The following is a 21,756-nucleotide window of genomic DNA, read 5'->3' on the forward strand; positions in this document are numbered from 1 at the left end:
GTGTGCTTAGTAGTTTAAAAGTTATAGCAACTTACAGTATGAAGTTCATGTCGTTAGAGTGGATGTTGCTCAAGTCAGGGAAGAAAGTAAGACCGGTATTGAAAATTCCCCTGAACAGCGAGAGTATAAAAACAGTCAGGACACAGAGTGGACACAACAGAGACAGCACAAGCTCCTGTAAAGATGTTGTGAAAAATGGTATGTGATTTTCTTATTGTTAATACTTTATAGGATTGTGTCAAACAGTGTAATGCAAATGGAGAGTGACCATTGCTATCACAAAAATAGTCCTAATTATCCTAGTTTAGTAGATGGCATAATTTAATAATAACCTGCCCAAATCATTTACTGGTACATTTATTTGTGACACCAAATTGTGTGGTTACAAGACAGGGATTTTTAAAGGACCGGTGTGTACGATTTAGTGGCATCTAGACTCCACTTCCAAGCATGTATGAGAAACTATGGTGGCTGCAAAACTTACAGAAACACAGATGGCCTTATTTAGAGCCGGTGTTTGCTTTGACCGTTCTGGGCTAGGGGAGACCTGGGTGAATTGTAACAGGGGGCAATTGTAACACACTAAAGTCCTCTAGTCAGAAACAAGCTAGGGTGAAGAAGACACTAAGACACTCACTCTGGACATGCTCAGTAAGCTTCTCTCTCTGTCTGTTGAAAAGAAGCAGGATCATTTCACCTGGGCAGAAGTTTTCAACAGAAACCTGATTTTGAGGTGAAAGTTACTTTTTGGATGTCCAGTATTTTTCTTCAGCTTAGGTGACAACAAATCTAAATTTATATCAGTTTTATATCTCAATTATTGGTCAAAGATTAACATAAACAACATATGCTAGCTAGCATACTAAATTTTATCATGGCTACAAGACCAGGGGCCATTGTAACACTGAGTTACACTGAGTTACAATGGCCCAAAAGCCACATGGCCCAAAATAAGCACCTGTTTGACTGTTTTGACATACTTTTCTGTCAAAGACTTTTGCTTTTCATGCATACAAAGCTGGACATCTTAAAGAATTTGAAAGAATTTGAAGGAAAGAATTTGGAAATAGTAATACTCTGATTTCTTGCAACAAATTTAGTATTCTAGTCCTGTCCTTATTAAGTGCAAATAAATTAATAGTATTATTAATTAGTACACATGTATGTGTTTCTAACATCAAATGATAACTAGTGTATTTTAAGTAGTTTTTGAACTACAAAGGAGGATTATAAAAATGTTGCAATTGCCCCTGGTCTCCCCTACTGTAGAAACATGACAGTACAACATGGCAACCCATGTAGATATGAATGGTTCATTCTAAGGTAACAAAAAAGACTATTCTTATTTTCAGGTGATTATACACTAATAAAAACATACTTATCAATATATACCATTTCTGCCATATGCTTCCAATAACCCATTAACATTACACACTGGACCTTTAAAGGACTTTTAAGTCATTGTGAGATCAGACTGAAGTACATAGTTTTGATCTGCTGTGGGGAAACAAGAACCCATAATTTTCTCACCAAAAGTCAATAATTTACATGAGGTTAACAACTTTCATTCTCTCCCCAAATACTTTGAATTTCTTCTAAAACGTTCAGAGTGCAGTCACTTTTCTGAGGTCAACCTGTACCACTGCATTACACTCAAATAAAGCATGACTCAGTCTCACCCGTACCGTTACACATGATGCTATGAATAGATCAAAATGTCTAAATTATTGCCAGACTTAAGAATTTTAAATATAGAACCCTCATTTTTTGGATTACCATAATTTTATCAATATGTGGAATTCAATGACAAAAAGGGTATGACTTTTTTATAGGACATGCAATGGAAAATACTCACAGGTATTTGAGGTTTGGGAGATTTTTAAAGGCCTCTGGATCAATGTAGGTCATACTTTTTGCATTACGTATTTCTCTGAAAGAACAGAAACAGAAAGGCAAAAATGTAACGAAAATGCTCTTCCTCATAAAGTGAATAAATTCAGAGCATAGTTAAAAGACAGAAGTGCGTGTGGTGGTCATGATGAAGTTATTTGGACACACATTCAGGAACACACGCTGTCTTTAAACTTGCTGACAGAACAGCACAAGGTGCATGCCAGTGTGCGAGAGAAGGGAAACTGGGTGCAGACAGCCAGGGCCGGAAGTAGAGTCCAATTAGTGTTTCATTAGCGTGTTTACTCTGGTCCGCCCTGGGCTGAACACCTCTGTGCTGTCTGAAGCCATGTGGTGCTCTGGAACGTGTGTGCTGGCCCCTCTTCACACACCTGGCAAACCGCACTGAGCCCAGCAGACAGACGTGGTCAGGTCAATGGAAGTCTCTGAGTGAGAGAGGTTCATCTTCTCACTGTATTAAAGAGCTACAGTGAAATACCGGAGGGCAATTTTATCAGCTATTATCACCACATAGTCTGTCAAACAAACTACAAAACTTTGTCATAACTCCAGAGAATCAAGCAGAGCAGAGCTGCTGGGAATTAGATTTTCTTTTACCCGGGTTTTCTCTTGATAAAATTTCTGTGGGTGGTCTTTTTCTGTCTTCAGCCATGGTGACTTTGGCTGGTCGTGTTAATCAAGCAATTGGAAAAGGTCTGCGCTCTTGAATCCAGCCTTTCTAAAAAGTAGAATCAGATTCATGCAGCCAAGGTTAACAGTACCATCATCCCATAGGCAAATGGTCTGCCCTGCACAAAAACAGAGAAGAGGCTGTTCAAATGTAAAAAAAAAAAAAAAAAAAAAAAGAGAGAGAGACAAATGTCAAAGAAAAGTGCCCATTTTGATTGTAAGGCCATTAAGTTGTGCTGATGATGCTCACAAGGCTGAAAAGTTCACTTTTATCTTATGGCTTTCACACATTGTCACAGTTGAGATATGAATTAAATGTGTCCTTTTTTGCATATGGATGTACCGCTTCTAGTTTTCTGTCACTGTTGGGGCCTTTTCACACACTTTTCACACATTTTATCTTTGTAGTGCATCACATATTATCACCTTTCAAAGTTGTCAAGGTGAATATGTTCACAAAATGTTGCATATTTAGTCATAAAGCAGACACGGGATAACATAAGCATTTGTTTAGAGTTGTTTCAGACAAAAGTAATCCCAATATTCTCTCTCATTTTAGCTCTGTGTTTGGTCTCCACCAACTCCTGATGGAAATCTGGCTCTTTCATCAGAATTAGAACCAGCTTTATTGGCAAGTCGGTCTCACATACAAGGACTTTGCTTTGGTATGTAAGTGCATTACAATAAACACAAGCTTAACACCAATAAAAACTAGAGGGGAACTCAAAGCGTGCAGATGTCTGCCAAGGACAATAGTCCACACTTCTATGATATGCAAATCTGCAAGCGCAAACTTCTCGGTCAATTTTAGCAAAGCAGATGTAATCAGCAACAGACAAACTTCTATATATTTTCATATGTATAAGGTCCACAGTCGTCGCCTTGGGGTTAACCATGTCACAGTCTGCTTTCAAGTTGTTAACCTAGCTGGCTTTGAGCATTAATGCCAGTTAGCAGCGCCAAACACAATCACATGAAGTTGCAGACCCAACAATGCTGCTACCTGCATCATTGAAATGAATATGAACTTGACGATTAGTAATAACTGAATTACTTTCTCAAAAACGCTCAACAAATGTTTACAAAAATAGCTCTCTCATTCAGCTCTGTGTTGCAGACGCTTAGTGATTATGTCAGTAACATTTGGATGTGAGTAAGAGTAGAATGAATTGCATGATATAGTAAAGAGTAGTAGTAGTAGTAGTAGTAGTAGTTTTTTTGTAATCCTGTTGATAAACAGCACTAAAAATATGCGGTGGAGGTAACAATGTGTACGATATGACTGTTATTTAAGAGAAAGAGCTGTATAGTAGTTTTATACAGGACGTGCAAAATACTGACCAGCTCATGTGTTGAAGTTCATAGTATTAATTTAAAGAATATTCGGAATACACGAGATAGAGTCTACAACATGTGCAGGTGTGTGGACTTTCCATTAATGTGATATATAGAGAGGCTATATAGAGGGGTATGTCAGTGGTCGGCCCCAGGCCTTATTGATGAGGCTGCAGAAGGGAAGAAACTTCTTATGGCATGAGGTTTTGGTCCTGATAGATTGCAGCCTCCTGCTGGAGGGAGAGTCTCAAAAAGGTTGTGTCCATTTAACTGCTAAATGCTTCACTATGTTCACTAGCTAGTCACTACCTTTTTTGCCTGCCATTACGTGTTTGGCAGAGCTTTTTTCTCCCCTAAAAACAGCTTATTTTTGTTTTTGGGAAAGAGAAACCCATATGATTGCATCAAAAAGATAAGATTAGGGCAGCTGTGGCTCAGGAGGTAGAGTGAGATGAAGTAAAGATTGGTGGTTTGATCCGCAGCTTGTCCAGACTGCCTGTCAAAGTGTCTTTGTGTCAAAGCTGCTGATCCCCAAATTGGCCAAAATGGCCGTTCCATCAGTGTGTAAATGTGTGTATGATTGTGCCACTGAATGGATGAATGTGACATGTAGTTATGAAAGTGCCTCACAATAAAAAAAATCAGCTTAAAGATGCTATAAAGCTCCATAGAGCTGAGGGACACTGCAGAATTGAATCTACACTGTTGACTGTATATAAAGATGGATGACAGCTCTCCAAAGATGAAGCCAAAACATCTTAATTGCCCCCTGGTGGCTGGCTGCAGTATAGGTCATAAAGCCTTACCACTCCGTGGCAGCAGATGGGATCTGGGCCAGAATAAAAACTCAAAGAACACGGCACATAAATTTTTCTCAAAGATGGTTTCTGTCATTTATATAATAATATACAGACGTCTTAGTCTGACCCACAGTTGATATAAAAATATTGATTACACAGCTTTAACAATCCAATTTCTTTCCTGTACATGATCCAAACAAACTGCTGTTATTGCTGTGATAAAGATGAAATACACTCATTCCTCTGTGCCAGATGTTTCACCACAAATGAGCAAGAATATAAAATCTTTCAAAACTATGTTCATTATTTCACTGTATCATTTGCCAAAATATCACCAAAACTGAGATTTATCTCAATAAAAAAACATTTAAAAAATGTTTTGCTTCCCAGCAAAAACCATAAATTCCTAAAACTGGTGGTTTATCTCAACGGTGGCATGATTCACACTTCACCCAGCCCCCTTCCCAAATTCTCAGCTCCGACTACAGTCCTGGATCCACAGCTGCTGTCGGCCTGAAGCAGCCAACAGGAAGCAGAGCATTAATTTGTGTCTGACCCTGAAGGAAACCTGAGAGAGATGCCATTATCTGATGTATGGCACTACACCACACCAATCAGTGGCAAATAGGCCCTGGAGATCCAAAATACACCATCAGAACACAGATACAATCCGGTTTGAATTATCGTTTCTGTCTGCACTTTGATGTCTGAAATTCGGCAGCCAATAAGGAAAGACCAAAGGGAAGAATAATTAAGATAAAAATGACAGCCAGAACACACACACAAGTCATGTCCAATTAATTTATGTAGCTGTTAATTATAGTTACTGTCTCAAACGGCTACACATTTTATACAGTAATTGAGGAGTGGAAACAAATAAACTGCTGTGTTACAAGATGCTGTAACTTGGAACAAATCATTCACATGGGCAGGAAGTCTTGCAGTAATATATGAAGTGCTAGGAGGTGTTCTGCTGGAAAGTGTGTGGTCCACCCCTGAGACTCAGCCATAAATCTCTATCCCATAATTGAGAATAGAGTGCACCTTGCTCGACTTTTTCCCCTGAGCTGCTTCAACGAGAGCTGGAACACGAAGAAGACGAGGAGAGGAGCCAAATACCGGCTGTTGTTTGGCCTCTCTGCTGCTCTAACACGCGTATTCTGACTGTCTGGTTAGAGTCGGCTCAATAATAATGGTCCAGATAATACAATCCCCAATTCCAAAAAAAGTTGGGACGCTGTGTAAAATATGAATCAAAACAGAATGTAATGTTTGCAAAAACCTTTTAAACTATATTCAATTGAATACAGTACAAAGACCACTGTGATACATCACATTTTCTTTTAAAAATGCTCAGAAAGCATTTAGGAACTAAGGACACTAATAATTTAAGTTTCTCATTCTTGCTTCAAGTGCTCCACATTGCTCTGAGGTCTCTGTTGTTGTATTTTGTGCTTCATAACGTGCCACATGTTTTCAATGGGAGACAGGTCTGGACTGCAGGAGCCACTTTAGTACCTGAACTCTTTCACCACGAAACCACACTGTACTAACACGTGCAGAATATGGCTTGGCATTATTGTGCTGAAATAAGCGGGGATGTCTCTGAAACAGACGCCGTCTGGATGGCAGCATATGTTGCTCCAAAACCTGTATGTACCTTTCAGCATTAATGCTTTCACAGATGTGACAGTTAAGGCTGATTAAGGCATGGCATAGGGTACACGGCTATATTGTAAGTGCAGCATCAGTCCGGCGTTGGTTCAGCGCAAAGGTATAAATCAGCCTTTAGCTATGGAAACTATCACACATGCTGGCTTTTGAAGTTAATGCTGGTAACAGTCAGGATGGTTTTTCTTCTCTTGATCCCTTTGAACATTAAATATCCTGTCTTTGTACTGTATTCAGCTCAATATATGTGGAAAAGGATTTGCAAATCATTGCATTCTGTTTTTTATTTACATTTTACACGGCATTCTAATTTTTTTGGAATTGGGGTTGCTAGTTATTTCATCAAACTGAATTGTTTGTCATCTAATTTGCATGTAGTAATCCCACAACAGGGTATTCTTTTTCAATTTCTTTAATTGCCAGCGAGGGAAAAACTGCTCTGCACCCCTCCGATGAGGAGGAGCAGTAAGTGGTGTGCAGGAGAGAAATAAGCTTCTAATGTGTTTCTTCCTTGCCTCCAATTGCTGCTGGCAAGGTTCAAAATTAAGCATTTTTCTCTCCGGAGACCAAAGAAACAGCTTAATCGATAAAGATCAATAAAGAGCGTGGCCCTTTTCCTTTAGTTACTCACATGTGGGTGATTTTCCTCAGGCTGTAGAACGAGTGCCTCTCCAGCCTCTGCAGCGTCACGTCCACCGATATATATCTACAAGAAATTCATAAAGCTTATACCAAATCAAATGTTGAAATCATCTTGGTATTATGAAAACAACGTTTTTTAACCGCCTCACTTAGAAAGAAGGCACTGTGCCAGCATGCACGTGAAATATAAGACCTGTTTTCACAAATGTGTTTGAGTGTGTGGCTCTAAAAATGACCCTAAAGCCTGCAACTCTTTCCTGAATTTATCAGCCCACCTTGTCTAAATCCTCCAAAGTCATGGGTAATTTTACAGGTATGCACCTCACATATACATTACCCAGTCATCAGTCACTCTGCGCCCGTTTGTTATTACTTGGTAACAAGTATGCTCTTTAAATAAACCATGAACTTAGTACCTGAGCTTACCTTATAAATGGTTTACTTACAAGAAAAAAGCACATAACATATGTTCTGTTTACTTACGGGGCACTTCATAAAACCCAGTGATCACAAACTAAAAAAAGAGCTTGTATTTGAGAATCTGACTAACACGTGGTTGGTTTTCTCTTATTTTATCTGGACAAACAAAAATTAATCAATGGAAACACTGGCTGTAAGCACTTGTGGCTGTTTGAGGCGTACAGAAAACCACGTCCGTCTCCCTTCATGCATGACTTGGACGCAGACGTCGGACTCAGCGGCTGGGGATCATGGCTCAAGTGTATATTTTACCTCTACACAGAAACTTCACCTCTACTGGGAGGCTAAAATCACCACACACCCAAAAAGCTCTGCCGGAATACCTCGCCAATGTCCAAGCCCCGCTGCGGCTGAAGGACCAACATTCCTACTGAAGGAACGCAATAGCGCTTCCAGCTGTGATTAGGAGCCAGCGGTGATACTAAACAGAGAGCATATCATCTGCTTGGGTGGGAGACAAAAAGGAAAGGGGTGGGCAGTTCGGAACTGGGATAGGTTCCCACTTCTCGAGCAAAGCAGTTGAAAGACAACAGGTGGATGAGAGCAACTGTGAAGGGTTTGTGTTTGAAAAGCAGCTAATGAAAAGTGTAGGAGCCTTGAATGGAATAATCCCACTGAATAAATTCCTACTCACATCCTTGAGATGTTGACCATGCTGGAAAAGGCATCTGCTGGCACGGTTGATAGGCGGGTCTCAAAAAACCATCTGGTTTAAAAAAAAAAAAAAGAGTAAAGACAGACATTTTAGTTGTCACAAACACATTTTACTCTCAATATCTCCTATGACTCAGTCACTAGCAAGGTGTTCTTTAACATTTTTTAAGACGAAATGAAAAATGCCTTTTTGAGCCTTTTAGATCACATACCCAATCATATTGTGCATCTTTCTGACAATATATGCCAAGAGAGACCCATTTGTATTCTCACATTAAAATCTAATCATGTTTTCTTCCCATAAAAGAAAGTATAATGTGTGCTTACGTACACTAAAAGTCATTTGCCTAATTAGCAACAGTACACCGAGCTATGATACTTTCAACATTATGTCCCGCCTGCTTACTCGTTTCACTCAGCAATATGGAAACATACAAATATTATTAAGTAAATATTATTTGTTTGCTGTCAGTTATACGAGTCGACCAAAACCACTTTCACATCTGTATGGTAAATATGTAGTTAACTAGCAGCCAGTTAGTTTGGTGTAGCATAGGAACTGGAAACAGCTCGTCTGTTCAAAGGTAACACCACCTCAATAAGTAGCACTTTAAATATTTTATAATTGTATCTGTTAAAAAAAAGCCAAGTGTGACATATTGTTTGGTTTTATGGAGGGTAGATTGCCAGACTGTTTCCTAGGCTAGAGCACTAGCTAGAAGTGTGGCTGCCTGGCAATTGCTCTTAGCCAGGAAACAGTCCTGTAATGTTTTTAAAAAAATGACAAATTGCTGTTTTCCACACTTTGGTTTTATACAGACTACGCAAAAGAGCTATAATGTGTTAGTTGGTGATTTGGAGGTGCTAGTAGGTGGATTTTCTTACCTTTGGGCAAAGCCTGGCTAGCTTTTCCAAGCTGTTTCAGGTCTTTAAATGCTATGCTAACAATCTCCTGGCTGCAGTACAGCAAAAAAATCTTGTCATTCATTGGGTGTTCTTTGACATTTTATAGGAATTGCTAAATATTTAGATAAATAAATAAGCCTATTTGCTTTCCGTTGAGAATTAGATGAGAGGACCAACTATTCTCATACGTAACTGGAGCCAGCAGCCAGTTAGCTTAGCTTAGCATAAAGACTGTAAACAGCTAGTGTGTCCAAAGGTAGCAACATCTGACTACCATCAACTCAATAATTAGCACTTCAAATCTTTTATTGTTTAATCTGTTAGCTAAGCTAAAGGTGATATATTTTGGTTTTATGGAGGGTAATGCACCAGACATTTGTTTGGCAATAACAGTCTAACCTACTAAAGGAGTCTTTAATCTTTAGTCTTTAATTGATTAACCAATTATTAATCTACTATTAAATTAATCACCAACTATTAATTAATTGTTTTAAATTTTTTATTTAAAAAATAAATTCTCTGACTTCAGCTACTCAAACGTTAATATTTTCTGGTTTCTTTACTCCTCTATGACAGCAAACTGAATATCTTTGTGTTGTGGACAAAACAAGATATTTGAGGACATACCCTTTGGCTTTGGCAAACAGTAATCAATTAATCAACAAAATGTTATTGTTTTTACATTTAAGTGTTTGTACAAACTAAACAAATGAACTATTATGTGTTAAATTGTGATTTACAGGTGCTGGACAGTAGATTTTGTTACCTTTGGATGGAGCCAGGCTAGCTTTTCCTCCTGTTTCAAGTCTTTATCCTAACCCACCTGTTTTCTGGCCTCATTTTAGTCCCATATTTAATGTACAGAGTATCACTTTTCTCATCTAACTCTCAGCAAGATGTCTCAAGTGTCAAACAATCTCTTGAATGGACTATGCTGAAATCTTGCACCTGGAAATGTTCTGATAATGAAAATGCTCAAGGTCCTCTTTGTAATGAAAGTGACTCTGCAAACAAAAAGTAAATTTCACATATAGATTTTTTTGTCTTTATAGCTGTCCAATAGGCCTAAGACAAGAAGAGAGAAGCGGTTAGTGTGCAGGTAAGGAAGGTGGAAAGGAAACACAGATATAAAGGCCAAACACTGATAAAGTTTAGAATCAGATGAAAGGTTCCTTTGAAGCAAATGGTGAAATAGACCCCCCCCTTTTCTGGGAACATGGGAAAAAAAACAAAGACTTGGATCTGACTGGACCTGAGATGGCAGCCAAATCAAACAATGTCTGTGTCTGTTTAGGACAATGTTTCAGAAAGTAAGGTCACACAGACTAAAACGACCTGCACATTGTTCAGGATAAATTAGCACCCAGTGTTATAGTTAGACTATCAAGGGTTAAGTTATGAAAAAGAAACTATTTAGACTTGGATCTCTACGTTGACCGTTTTAGCTCGCTGCCAGTTTTTGAGTGGAAGGAAGTGGAAGTGTTCCGGATTAAAATTAAAATTATTTCAAAGAATAAAGTTGTTTTAAATTTTGAGAAAGTTGTTTTGCTTTGTTGCTGGAAGTTAGATGAGAAGATCTATATTCTCTCTCTGTAAGGCTCTAAAGCTCACTAATTAACATGCAAAAACTTAAGTGTTGTAACCACACTTGCGTAATTTTACAAAAGTTAACATGCCACACTATTTCTGGGTGGGAGCCGTAAATTCTTTGAATTTTGGCGAGCATTCTCCACAATAACAAACTGATGTTTTCACACTTTGGTTTATATTTATACATACCTAATAAGACATAATTTGTTAAATGCACAATATGTAAGTTATTCTGTTCTGGGTCTCTCTCACATTAAAACAACAACAAAAGAGTACTTTGATGACATCTTTCAGTAGCGTGGGATCATGGGAGTTGTGTTCTTCATTGTTAAGTAACTACAAATGAAAATCTATCTGACATAACTAGGGCAGAAATCATGTTCATAGATGAAGTAACGTATTCAAGCTTCATTCACGGTATTTTTAGTCATCTTTGTGGACTCTGGTGTATCCAACAAATCCCATGATTTCACAGAAGTTACAGCAACTACTAGCAAGAAACATACTGTTACCTTGAATAAATAATGCTTTTCTCTGGGTTTGACCACTGTTGGAAACATTTGGGCTAACATTTGGCTAACATTTTTAGACATTTTAATGTAGAAATGTTACACATTAAGGGGTCATAGTTGGGATTTTTACCTCTGATCTACTTCGCTAGTGAAAATGTGTTATTTCTTTCCTGTGGTCTTGCTGCAGATTTTGTTATGGATTAGGGAATCACAACAAAATAATAAAGGAAAGAGATTAAGATGGTAGCCACATGTGTTGATGTCTTGTTGTCCTCCATGGCCACCCTGCAGGAGGATGCACATTCAGAGTTTGTTCCACTGCATCCTGTCTCAGCTGGAAACAGTGTATGCATCCATTTGTAAACAGGTATAAAGCGTGACTCAGCCAAAGCCACCATCTTCACGCACCTTTGCTTCATCAGGGGAACAATAGGCTAATTCAGAGGCTGAGATCTGGCCCGTGAAGTCTGAATCACGCTCACATGGGGGGATGGGGAAGGTGGTTTGTGAGTCAGTAGACATGGGAGCACAGCACCCTGCACACGCTTTGACAAACTCAAACAAACAGAGGGACACAGAGCAGACTCTGACACCAAACACCCCTGTCAGAACGGCTGTGTTTTGCCGCTGCCACCGCTGCACTCAAACCTAAATAACCAGCATGCTTTTTTCCTCAGAAGTGCAGGGAGAGCACCAATGAGCCCATCTCAGAGGCTTGAGGAGAAAAGTACTCCCCCAATTTGTCTTTTTGGATCGAAACCCGAGAAAACAAACAGGTTGGGAATTGAGTTTGAAGTGGGCAGAAGCCACATAATTCATAATATTGCCAGCACTGGATTGTCAGTGTAGCTGTGTTTACTGTGGCTCTGTCACATTTTGGTGTGTAATGGTCTGCGGTGACTGGTAGAGAGGGTCACTTACATATTCTGCTGCAGATTTCATCCTCCACTTTCTCCACTGTGATTCACTGTAAACTGCTATGTAGAAATGCTGTCTCGATAAAAAAAACCCTTAATATTCTCTCAGTCAGAATACTTATGTACTGAAGAGTTACAATTTTCCTTCATTTTTTTCTGTTCTGACCTCATGTCCATGAGTGTAGGAACATTATAAAACAAACCATTTGTTTTAACTTAAAAAAGGTAGGGTCCAGGCTAAAATTCTAAGTTGTCTGAATTTGGAAAGACAAGTTGGGGTAATTGATTCAGTTGATAAAAACTTGAGAAAAACATCAAGTTATCATCATATATGTTTTCTTCAAACTGTGAAAAAGAAGGGTCTCAGGAGAGTTTGAACTCTCAAACAACGCATGCTGCTAAGATGCTGATATTTGTTTAGAAACTTAATTTAATGAGCTGGTTGAACTCTGTGCAGTACATTTATTCAACTCATCATTTCAAGTCAGACGACCCCAAGTTAAAAAAAACTCATGCTTACAAGTTCTGGAAAATTTAAGTTAAACTAACTTTTAAATTCCTAAATGATTTTTTTACAGTGAAGGAGAAAAATACTCGGTTAGAACAGGTGCTGGGGAACAATGATTATCTTTTAAATGATTTTGACTCCAGGCTTTTATAAAAGATTAGGTTCCTATTTGTTGTTTCTCATAAATATATGAGGCAATTATTGCAGAATGTGGAGTAACAGTAACAATTTCCATTACATGATCCATTGGTACAAATTAATAGCTGGGAAACAGTCAGTATTTCCAGTAATCTCAGCTACGGCTCACGATGTTCAACGTCCCACTTCTTATTTTACAATTAATCCCAGTGCTCATCTGTTACCATTCAGGGAACAGCATTAGGATTTCACTCATCAGTCAGTTTTATTAGATGAGAGGTCGAGGGACAACAAATATCACGAGTTATCACATGTTTAAACTCCAATCCAAAAATTCTGAGGTTTTTGAAAGACTGGAGCTGCTGTGTTTTTCCCCCCTTTTCCCTTGAAGTCTTTTTTCCCTCTTAATTATTCTCAAATGGAACTCTCTGGGTGTTTGAGAAATGTGCTGTAAAAGGTAAATATTGTATTTGAATGCATCGTCCAGACACAGTCGGGAGTCACGCTACGCAGGCTTTTAAGCGTGTCTGTGCTTTCCTTTCCACCTCTCTGACTCCCAGTGACACATGGAGTAACCTCCACAAGTACGCACACACACACGAAGGACTCCAAACTCTAAGTAGCCACATATGCACACTCACACACACAAGCGTCTGCTTTGCATTCACATTTTGTTTTGTGAATAGAATTTTTACACATTTTCCTCCACAAAAGATTTTTTAACCAAACTCTTATGTTAGTTACTCTCAGGTCAGAAAGATACAACGCTTTTTCCCATGATGGGGCAATTTCAAAAGCATTGTATTAATAAAGAAGGGTTTTGAAAGCTGCTTGAGAGCAGAAACCTCCAGCGATGTTGAAAAAGTCTTTAAACCGAATCGTTTTGGGAAATGCACTCAGTTGCTTTCTGGCAGAGAGTTAGGTGAGAAGATTGTTATCACACATATCTGAACTACGCTAAATACAAGAGGCAAAAAATGAAGCCAATACAGCAGTTCATCAAATGGCCACTTGAGGCTGGCTCCAAAAGCAAGTTAATTCCCACAGATCTCAATATTAAAATGCCTGACTTTACTTAAGAAATACACATTTACAGCATGGTAAATAAAATAAAATAAAATAAAATAAAATAAAATAAAATAACTGTTTCAGGTCTCTATACCTAATTTCCCTCAGTTGCACCCATGCTCTTCCTCTCAGCCCGTTTTTGGAATAGCGTAGTTAGCGTAGTTAGCGTAGTCAGGCACTGCCAGAATGGCAACAACCCAAACAACCACACTGAGAGCTTCACGATGGCTTTTCAGAAACCTATGAGTGACATTGCAGAGCCTGCATCCATGTTTTATACAGTCTATTGCTAAATATAATTAATGCTAACAGCCAGCTCTGTTAAGCTTAGCTTAGCATAGAGTCTGCAAACAGAGAGAAACAGCTACCTGGTTCTGTCCAAGACTAAGAAATTTTGCTTAACAGCACCTTTAACACTCACTAATGATGTCTTATTTGTTTCTCCCGTAGAAAAACCAAAGTGTAAAACAACAATTTGTCATTATACTGGTGGTTATGTGCTGTGTCCCTGTGCTTCCAGTCTGTGTGCTAAGCTAAGCTAACCCACTGCTAGCTGTAGCTTCATCTTTAAAGTCCCGATGAAACTGTATTTTTGAGTGAAACAAAATGGGTAGGTGGGACATAACTTGGGAGGAACTTGATTTGAACACTGAAAAGCATGTCATAACCAGACATACCAGACATACCGTGCTGTTGCTAGCTAGCTAACTAATGAATCTTAGCTTTTTTATATAGATGAAAGTTGAATATTGATTGACAGGTGGATGTCATGATACTATTGATTGGAAACTTGTTGGTTCAAGCCTTGTTGGTATTTACAGGAAGAAAGCATGACTGTATTTTGTATTTTCATGTATTGGTAATTAGATTAACATTATGAGCAGGAATGTGATTTTATCTTTATCTATCAAACAGATGAGACTGGTATTAGTCTCCTGACTAAGAAAGCAGATAGTGTTTCCCAAAATGCTGAATTTTGGTTCAAGTATTTATCTATTTTAGGTTGCTTGGATAAATCCTAAGCCATCATAAAAAATTTTATTGAGATCTCAATCTCGTTCACTGACAAACTAACAGTCCAAAACTTAAGCTCGTGGCAGAGGTAACAAACAAGACAAAAGGTCAGTAGCACAGAGGGACTGCCAGTCAGTCAGGCTGGACTCATTAGGACTGGACCACACTGGCCTGACCTCACGAGGACAGCAGGGTCATTCATTCCTCAGTGTGTATACAACAAAATCAAACTTCCTCACGCCTCATCTGCTGGAACATCCCGCTTAATACACAGTCTATTTTGGGCTTATTTGGCAGATATTTTTATCAGGAGGGGTGACAATCCTGCGCTTGGTGGCATGCTTTCATGTCTCTCTATCCTCCTGGAGGGCTTTGGGTAAACTTTGGGCAGGAATGTGAGGAAATTGTAGGGGACATCAAGGAACGTGGACACGTGAATTGGGGCAGTGATCGGGAGATAATTTTATGTGATGGGTGCTGTTGGAGGCGATGCAAAATGGTGGTTGGCATGGAGGGATGTTCCAATAAACTGTAAGAAAGGAATGAGGATTATCACAACAGAGCAGAACCTCCTCCTTAGCCTAAATTATCATTAGTGAGCTCTACATCAGTGCTTTAGAGAAATTTTGTGTAAAAATTAACATCAGTTATTATCCACATGATATCTGTGGAATCTCACCTGTGCTTGCTTCATTAGAAATATAAATTCTTGGGGTAATTTGCTAGCTTTTTTTTTTCTGTCCTTCCTAAACGTTGTGTCCCAGCTGATACCAGTATGATGTATGATGTATGAGCCAATAACAGTATGTTTCCAAAAAATATATAGGTCTATATAATTATCATTTTTTAACAGCTGTATACTACTAATCCTGTATGGATGTAATATGATAGCTATCATTGTTGTATGGCCTAGTTCAGATAAATGAAAAAGGTGTACAGGATGCTGCTGAAAAGTAGCAGAGTCCCATTTCAGGGCAAAAAAATTATGGAATATCAGATCAGTGCATAGACCTATGTGCTCGCCGATACACAATTCAGCATTGAGTTGACACTGGTACTGAACAACCATAGAGCATCCAACAAGTTTATTCATCTTAATAGGAGGATTGATGCTGCATCTAAAATCCCATACTAACATGCTATTTAGTATGCTAAAACAGTATGTATGAATTTTAGTATGTTCAAAGCCTTAGTATGAAACCAACAGTATATGAGATGGATATTATTTCCAGGGAAACATTACAGTATACATGCAGTGAGCATTATGCTGGCATAATATCCCACAATGCAATGCAGTAGTGATGAGAACAACAACATAACAGACAAAGGTGGATAGAGATCAGTGCCCTGGCATAACATCAAAATGGCTTCAGTTTAAATCTACTAGGCTACTTTTTGTGGCAACTATGGTTAGGCTGGGTTCCACCCAGCAAAGAGGCTCACTGAGCAGTGCGTCAGAAAAGATACACACTTCTGTTTCTTTACACGAAAGTATGCTGAACGCTAGAAATTTGGAGTATGCAGTGCATAGTATGTGATTTCAGACGCAGTGTAAGAGCCAACAGTCATGCTAGTGTTTCCTTAAGGCTATATTTAACAGCAGTTAAAAGCATGCTAAAAAATATAATACAGATTTTCAGCAGGTATAATGTTTACAATGTTCACCATCTTACTTAAGCGTGTTAGCATGCTAACTTTTGCTAAACACAAAATAGAGCTGAGGCCAATAGGACTGTCATTAGTTATCTTGTCATGGTGCTAGGTGAAAGATTATAACAATTCCTCCTGAGGACAACAGGAATATCTGGATCATCACCAACATCAATAGGATTTGTCCTCTGGGGATCATGGACATCTATACCAAATTTCATGACAATCCATCAAATAGATAATAAAGTCAACCTATGTTCTAATTATTATTTTTTTTTGCACGATGTCCAACCAAAGTTAATGGATAGTCTATGACACAATTTAATTTAATTTTGTTAATTTCTCCCCAATGCCAGATCTGACTCCTGCTTGAACATGAGCGGTTTAGAAGCGGTTATTCTGGTTGTATTCATGGTAAAAGTGCAGCTAAACTTGGTCAGATTGAAGAACAAATACAATTGCGCTTAAACCGTAAGAGTTAAAAATTGGTGGGGCAGCACAAGGTGGACAGATTCTGTCCACTGTCCACCTCATGGTGGCATAAGAACAGAAGGAATGGTAACAACAAAATCAGTGGGCTTTATTCTTTGGGGCCATGAATGTCGGTACCAAATTTTATGACAATTCACCCAACATTTATTTAGACATTTCAGTGTGGACCACAGCAGTGGACTGAGCAACCAGCAGACACACCAGCATTGCCATCCCTAGAGTTGTGCCGTAAGCACGGCTATAAATGTCATCAGTAGAAATTTGATGGATCAATTTGTGGATATATGAACAGGTTCCTGACCTCAATTCTTTTGGAAGAGGTGAAGCATTGTTTCTTATTTGTTCAATAACATCTTTAGAAAACAGTGCATTACTTGTAGTAATGTCCCACAAGTCTCAGCCATCCCTCAACACAACTGCCAACACTGAGCACTTCCTCTGTGACAAAACTGCAAAATGAATATTCATGGTGAATATTTCAAATGCTGATATAGTTAGAGGTGGGAAGTAACTAAAACAAATTATTTGTTACTAAGTTGATTATTCAGGTATCTGTACTTTACTTTAGTATTTTGTGTTCTGACAACTTTTTACTTTTACTCCCTACATTTTAACACAAATATCTGCACTTTCTACTCCTTACATTTTCAAAGCACCTTTGTTACTTTACTTTTTATGCAAGATGAAAACGGCATAAAAGGACTAAACAAGATGAAAATGATGTAAAAAGACATAACAAGACAAAAACATTGCAAAAGACGTAACAAGACAAAAATGACATAAAATGAAAGTAACGTCAATGACGTAACAGGGTGAAAACATCTTAAAGGGTGTAATTAGACATAACAAGCTGAAAAAGAAATAAGGTGAAAATGACGTAACAATACATAACAAGATGAAAACAACGTAAAAAAAAGGTAACAAGGCAAAAACAGTATAAAAGATATGACAAGATGAAAACAATGCATGATGAAAATGACGTAAAAGACATAAGACAAAAACAGCATGACAAGACAAAAACACTGTAACAAGATAAAAGACGTAACAGGACGTAACAGATCGAGAGAAGACTCGACCGCAGAGAAAAGGTGAGGCTCAGTTAGCTGTGCACAGAAACAGCTTTTTACTTTTATACTTCAAGCACATTTCAGAGCCTGTACTTTTCTCACTTTTGCTTTAGTAAAGATGTCGAATCAATACTTCTAGAGTCTTTTCTAGTATATTAAGTATATGTCCTTCTACTTGAGTACAGAATGTGTGCACTTTTGCCACCTCTGGGTATAGAAAAACAGAGTTTTATATTTCAGGAAGTACAATAACATAACCAGAGGTTCAGTTACAATTTAACAGTACTGCCTGATTTGTCACTGTAGAATGCTGATTTAAATGGAAACACCCGTTCTAACTCTTCCACTTCTATGTTTCCACACATGCCACGGAGTCCCTCTGAAGGGCATGTGTTTCCATCACTCAAGGCCACAGCAAACTGGTCGCTCTCTATTGCATAATTTTCACCCTGCACTTAAGCAATTTATGTGTAAAAGCCCCGCTACATTTTTGAGACGTGACCCTGACATATTACATCATGCCGGCTCCCAGGATTCTTCACAGACTCTTTGGGCTCTCAGATAACAAGACGCCAGATTACACACAGATCAGCTGTTGGTTGGGTCAATTTTGAACAATTGGTTTCATTTCCCACTGCTAACAGAGTCATAAAAAAGCATTGTCTCCACTCTAGTGGTATTGACAAGGTTTTTCTTTCATTTTCTCATTCTATAGTACATAGGTGAAAGATGCTGTAAAGCCTTGGATACAATGTGCTGCTTTTCTCCCCTTTACAAAAAAAAAAAAAAACACATCACTGTAAACTGAATATCTTTGGATTTTGGGGGGGACAAAACAAATAATTTGAAAACATTACCTTGGGTTCTTGAAAACTGTGATGGGGTTAGGGTTTTATAAGGCAGGCAATTATTAAAAAAAGAAATCAGCAGAAAATCAACAGTGAAAAGAATTATTTGCTGCAGCACAATAGCTGGCAGGAATATTATTGTACTGTTATTTTATTTCTGTTAATGGGGTGACTGTTCTTGGAAAGGGAAGTAGGCATACCGATTCCACTTCACTGCATAAATGGTGTATCCCGTAGTCTGATAGCTGGTGGGCCAAATATAATGAGCCCATCATCTGAATAATGTGTCTCTGTGTTAGCTTGGTTGTTAGTTATTAGATCAGAACCATAATAATCCATGAACAACAAAATGGTATGTCTGTTTGCAAACATCAAAACTGAAGCTGTTTGTGGTTCTCCTAAAAATGTCCTAAATGTCAGGCCAAGTGAGACAGCCTACACTGTCAACAATTTAAAGAATTTGTTTTAAATTTAAAAAGTTGCCTTAAAATTTTAACTTTACTTTAATACTTTAATTTGAAAAGACAAGGTGAGGTAACTTTGTAATTATTCAAATTTATAAAAAAGTTGTAGTAATTACTTCAGTTGTACTTGGAAACAATCTTAAAGTGTATTTGAGACACGCAGCAAGGTTTCATCATATATAACTGTAAAAAAAGAAGGGTCTCAACACTCAAGAGAGTTTTGACTCTCAAAAAATGCATGCTGGGAAGTCGAGTAATATGCTGATCATTTGTCTTTAGACGCTTAATTTAATGAGTTGACTGAACGCTGTACAGTACATTCATTCAACTCATCATTTCAATTCAAAAGACTAGGAGTTTCTGAGCTCTGAAATGTTCTGAAAATAAACAGAAATTTTAAGTTTACATGACTTAAATTAATAAAACTTGCAACAACATTTTTCTCCATTTTGTGTAATTTTATGGTACAAACAACAAATCACTTGATCGAGAAAATGACTGACAGATTAATCGATAATGAAAATAAGCATTAATTGTAAGCTTAGTCTGCGACATGGGCTCTTGCATGTTTAAATATCCTGTAGCCTAATTTTTAAAATCCTCATTTGTGTTCTGTTTCTTCCTTTTGCCTCATTGTCACTGTCTTTCCCTCCATATGTCCTCATATCTTGAACACAGTAAATCTACATTTTAAAGATTTATAGGCAATTAATAATGATGTTGATATTAGGTACTATGTTGTATTTGTAATTATAATAAAAAGGTGACTGAAAAACACAAATCACCTCTAAACCTGAACTAAATAATGAGAAAATGAGCTATATATATTTGAGAAAGTTTTTTTCACCTGATGAACTACATTAAGTGCTTCAGAGCGTAGTATTATTATAATGGTGAATTAATAGTTCAGGTTTTAGTAAAATATGGTGCAAATTAAAGAACAATTACAGACATTAAAACAGATTTTTCCAATTATAAACTATTTCAAGGCCTGAAGTTTGGGGTTCTTTTAATAGATTTTAAGATTCACTTAATTTCACATCAAATCAAGAATACAAGTCACACTGACAGCTGGAACAGAGCTTGTTGGTAACACTATCACAGACGAAGATAATACCTTCAAATGGAATAACTACTTAACATCACAGACAGCCTCAGAGTCCCTGTGGGAACACTTTGAAGGAATATTCATGATATTATAATGATTTTTCCTCGGGGTTAAGAGCACTTTACATTCGAAATGCATGAAAAGAAAAAAAACACACACGGCAGAATCGCTTTTACAGATGCGTTTTGTACGCCTACTTACAGTGTCTCTGTGCTGGCTGGGAACCTGGGGAGAATATCAATGTCAAAACAGGCGGTGTGAGTCTTCGACTCGGAGCACTCGCAGAGAGCAGGGCAGGAGTCAGCTGCTGCCTCCGACTCGCTGCTGCTGCTGCTGCTGCTGCTGCTGCTCATAGGGAGGCTGACGAGCGTAAACAGCGCACATGTTATCACCTGCATAGCTGGAGAGTCACTGTCGGTGCAAAAAAAAAAAAAAAAAAAAAAATCCTCAGACTGACTTCTGTTTCTGCCCTTGGCGTCCACAACTACAAACAAGTCTGACTTAAGTACGGTGGTCTCGTCTAAGATGTTAGTTGTTGGTGTGTGTAGTCCTCAGGTGGAGCTGCGCTGGAGCGCTGTGCTCAGTCTCTCTGTGCTGCAGGGCCCCTGGACTCTCTGTGAGGCTGTGAAGGTGGGGATGCTGTAGGACGGACAGCTGCGGCTCTGTCTGTGGTGGGTTTGGAGGAGGTGGTCTTCAAGTTGAGGGGAGGGTGGACTCTTGTGGCACTCTTGTGTTAGACTTGAGAATAGTTTTTCTTCTTCCTTCACGACCCTTGTATTTGATTGTATCCAGTTCCATTCAGTAAATTAGTTGATGTAAACTGCCTATTCCAGTATATTTCTAGCAATCTAATTTATGCCCAATGAATTATTGATTTGCACTGTTAAAAAAAAGACACAACTGGCCATTTTAACTTAAAGCTGCAACAAATAGTTTTTAATTCATTATTAAATAGACTCAGTTTAATGGTGATGCTTTTATTTGACCTACATAAGCAAAGAAGACCATGCCTATCATCACGCCTTTCTCCTCAAATCAGATTAAATAAAGTTGTGTTCAAGGCAAAAGTTTCAGCAAGTAGCATGTCATCCAGTTAAAATTAAGTAGAAATATGTTGCTTAAAGGTTTTATTTGTGCAGTGATCATCATGCTTGATTAACACCAAAATCAATGAAATAGAAACTTGTAGCTTTTAAAAAAAAGTGTCAGGGCTGCCTTGAAATTTTAAGTTGACTGAATTTGAAAGGTCAAATTGAGATAATTTTGTAATGGTTCAAAGTAAATATGCTTTTTTCTGTAGTCAAATAAATTT

General features: G+C 38.1%; 1 protein-coding gene across 1 annotated transcript in view; it reads right to left on the bottom strand.

Moving 5' to 3' along the window:
• tshr (thyroid stimulating hormone receptor) overlaps positions 1-20,926 on the bottom strand; it is a 31,882-nt gene extending 10,956 nt beyond the window's left edge. The window contains exons 1-5 of the mRNA XM_084736745.1: positions 20,646-20,926; positions 8,143-8,214; positions 7,018-7,092; positions 1,856-1,930; positions 36-110 (exon numbers count right to left, since the gene is read on the bottom strand). Coding sequence (XP_084592871.1) covers positions 36-110; positions 1,856-1,930; positions 7,018-7,092; positions 8,143-8,214; positions 20,646-20,842 — 494 coding nt within the window. The 5' untranslated portion in view covers positions 20,843-20,926. The remainder of the gene's footprint in view (positions 1-35; positions 111-1,855; positions 1,931-7,017; positions 7,093-8,142; positions 8,215-20,645) is intronic.
• Between the last annotated feature and the right edge of the window lie 830 nt (positions 20,927-21,756).

This window comes from Lutjanus erythropterus, chromosome 15 (genome assembly GCF_056507025.1).
Source record: "Lutjanus erythropterus isolate fLutEry1 chromosome 15, fLutEry1.hap2, whole genome shotgun sequence".
NCBI classification, from domain to species: Eukaryota; Metazoa; Chordata; class Actinopteri; order Lutjaniformes; family Lutjanidae; genus Lutjanus; species Lutjanus erythropterus.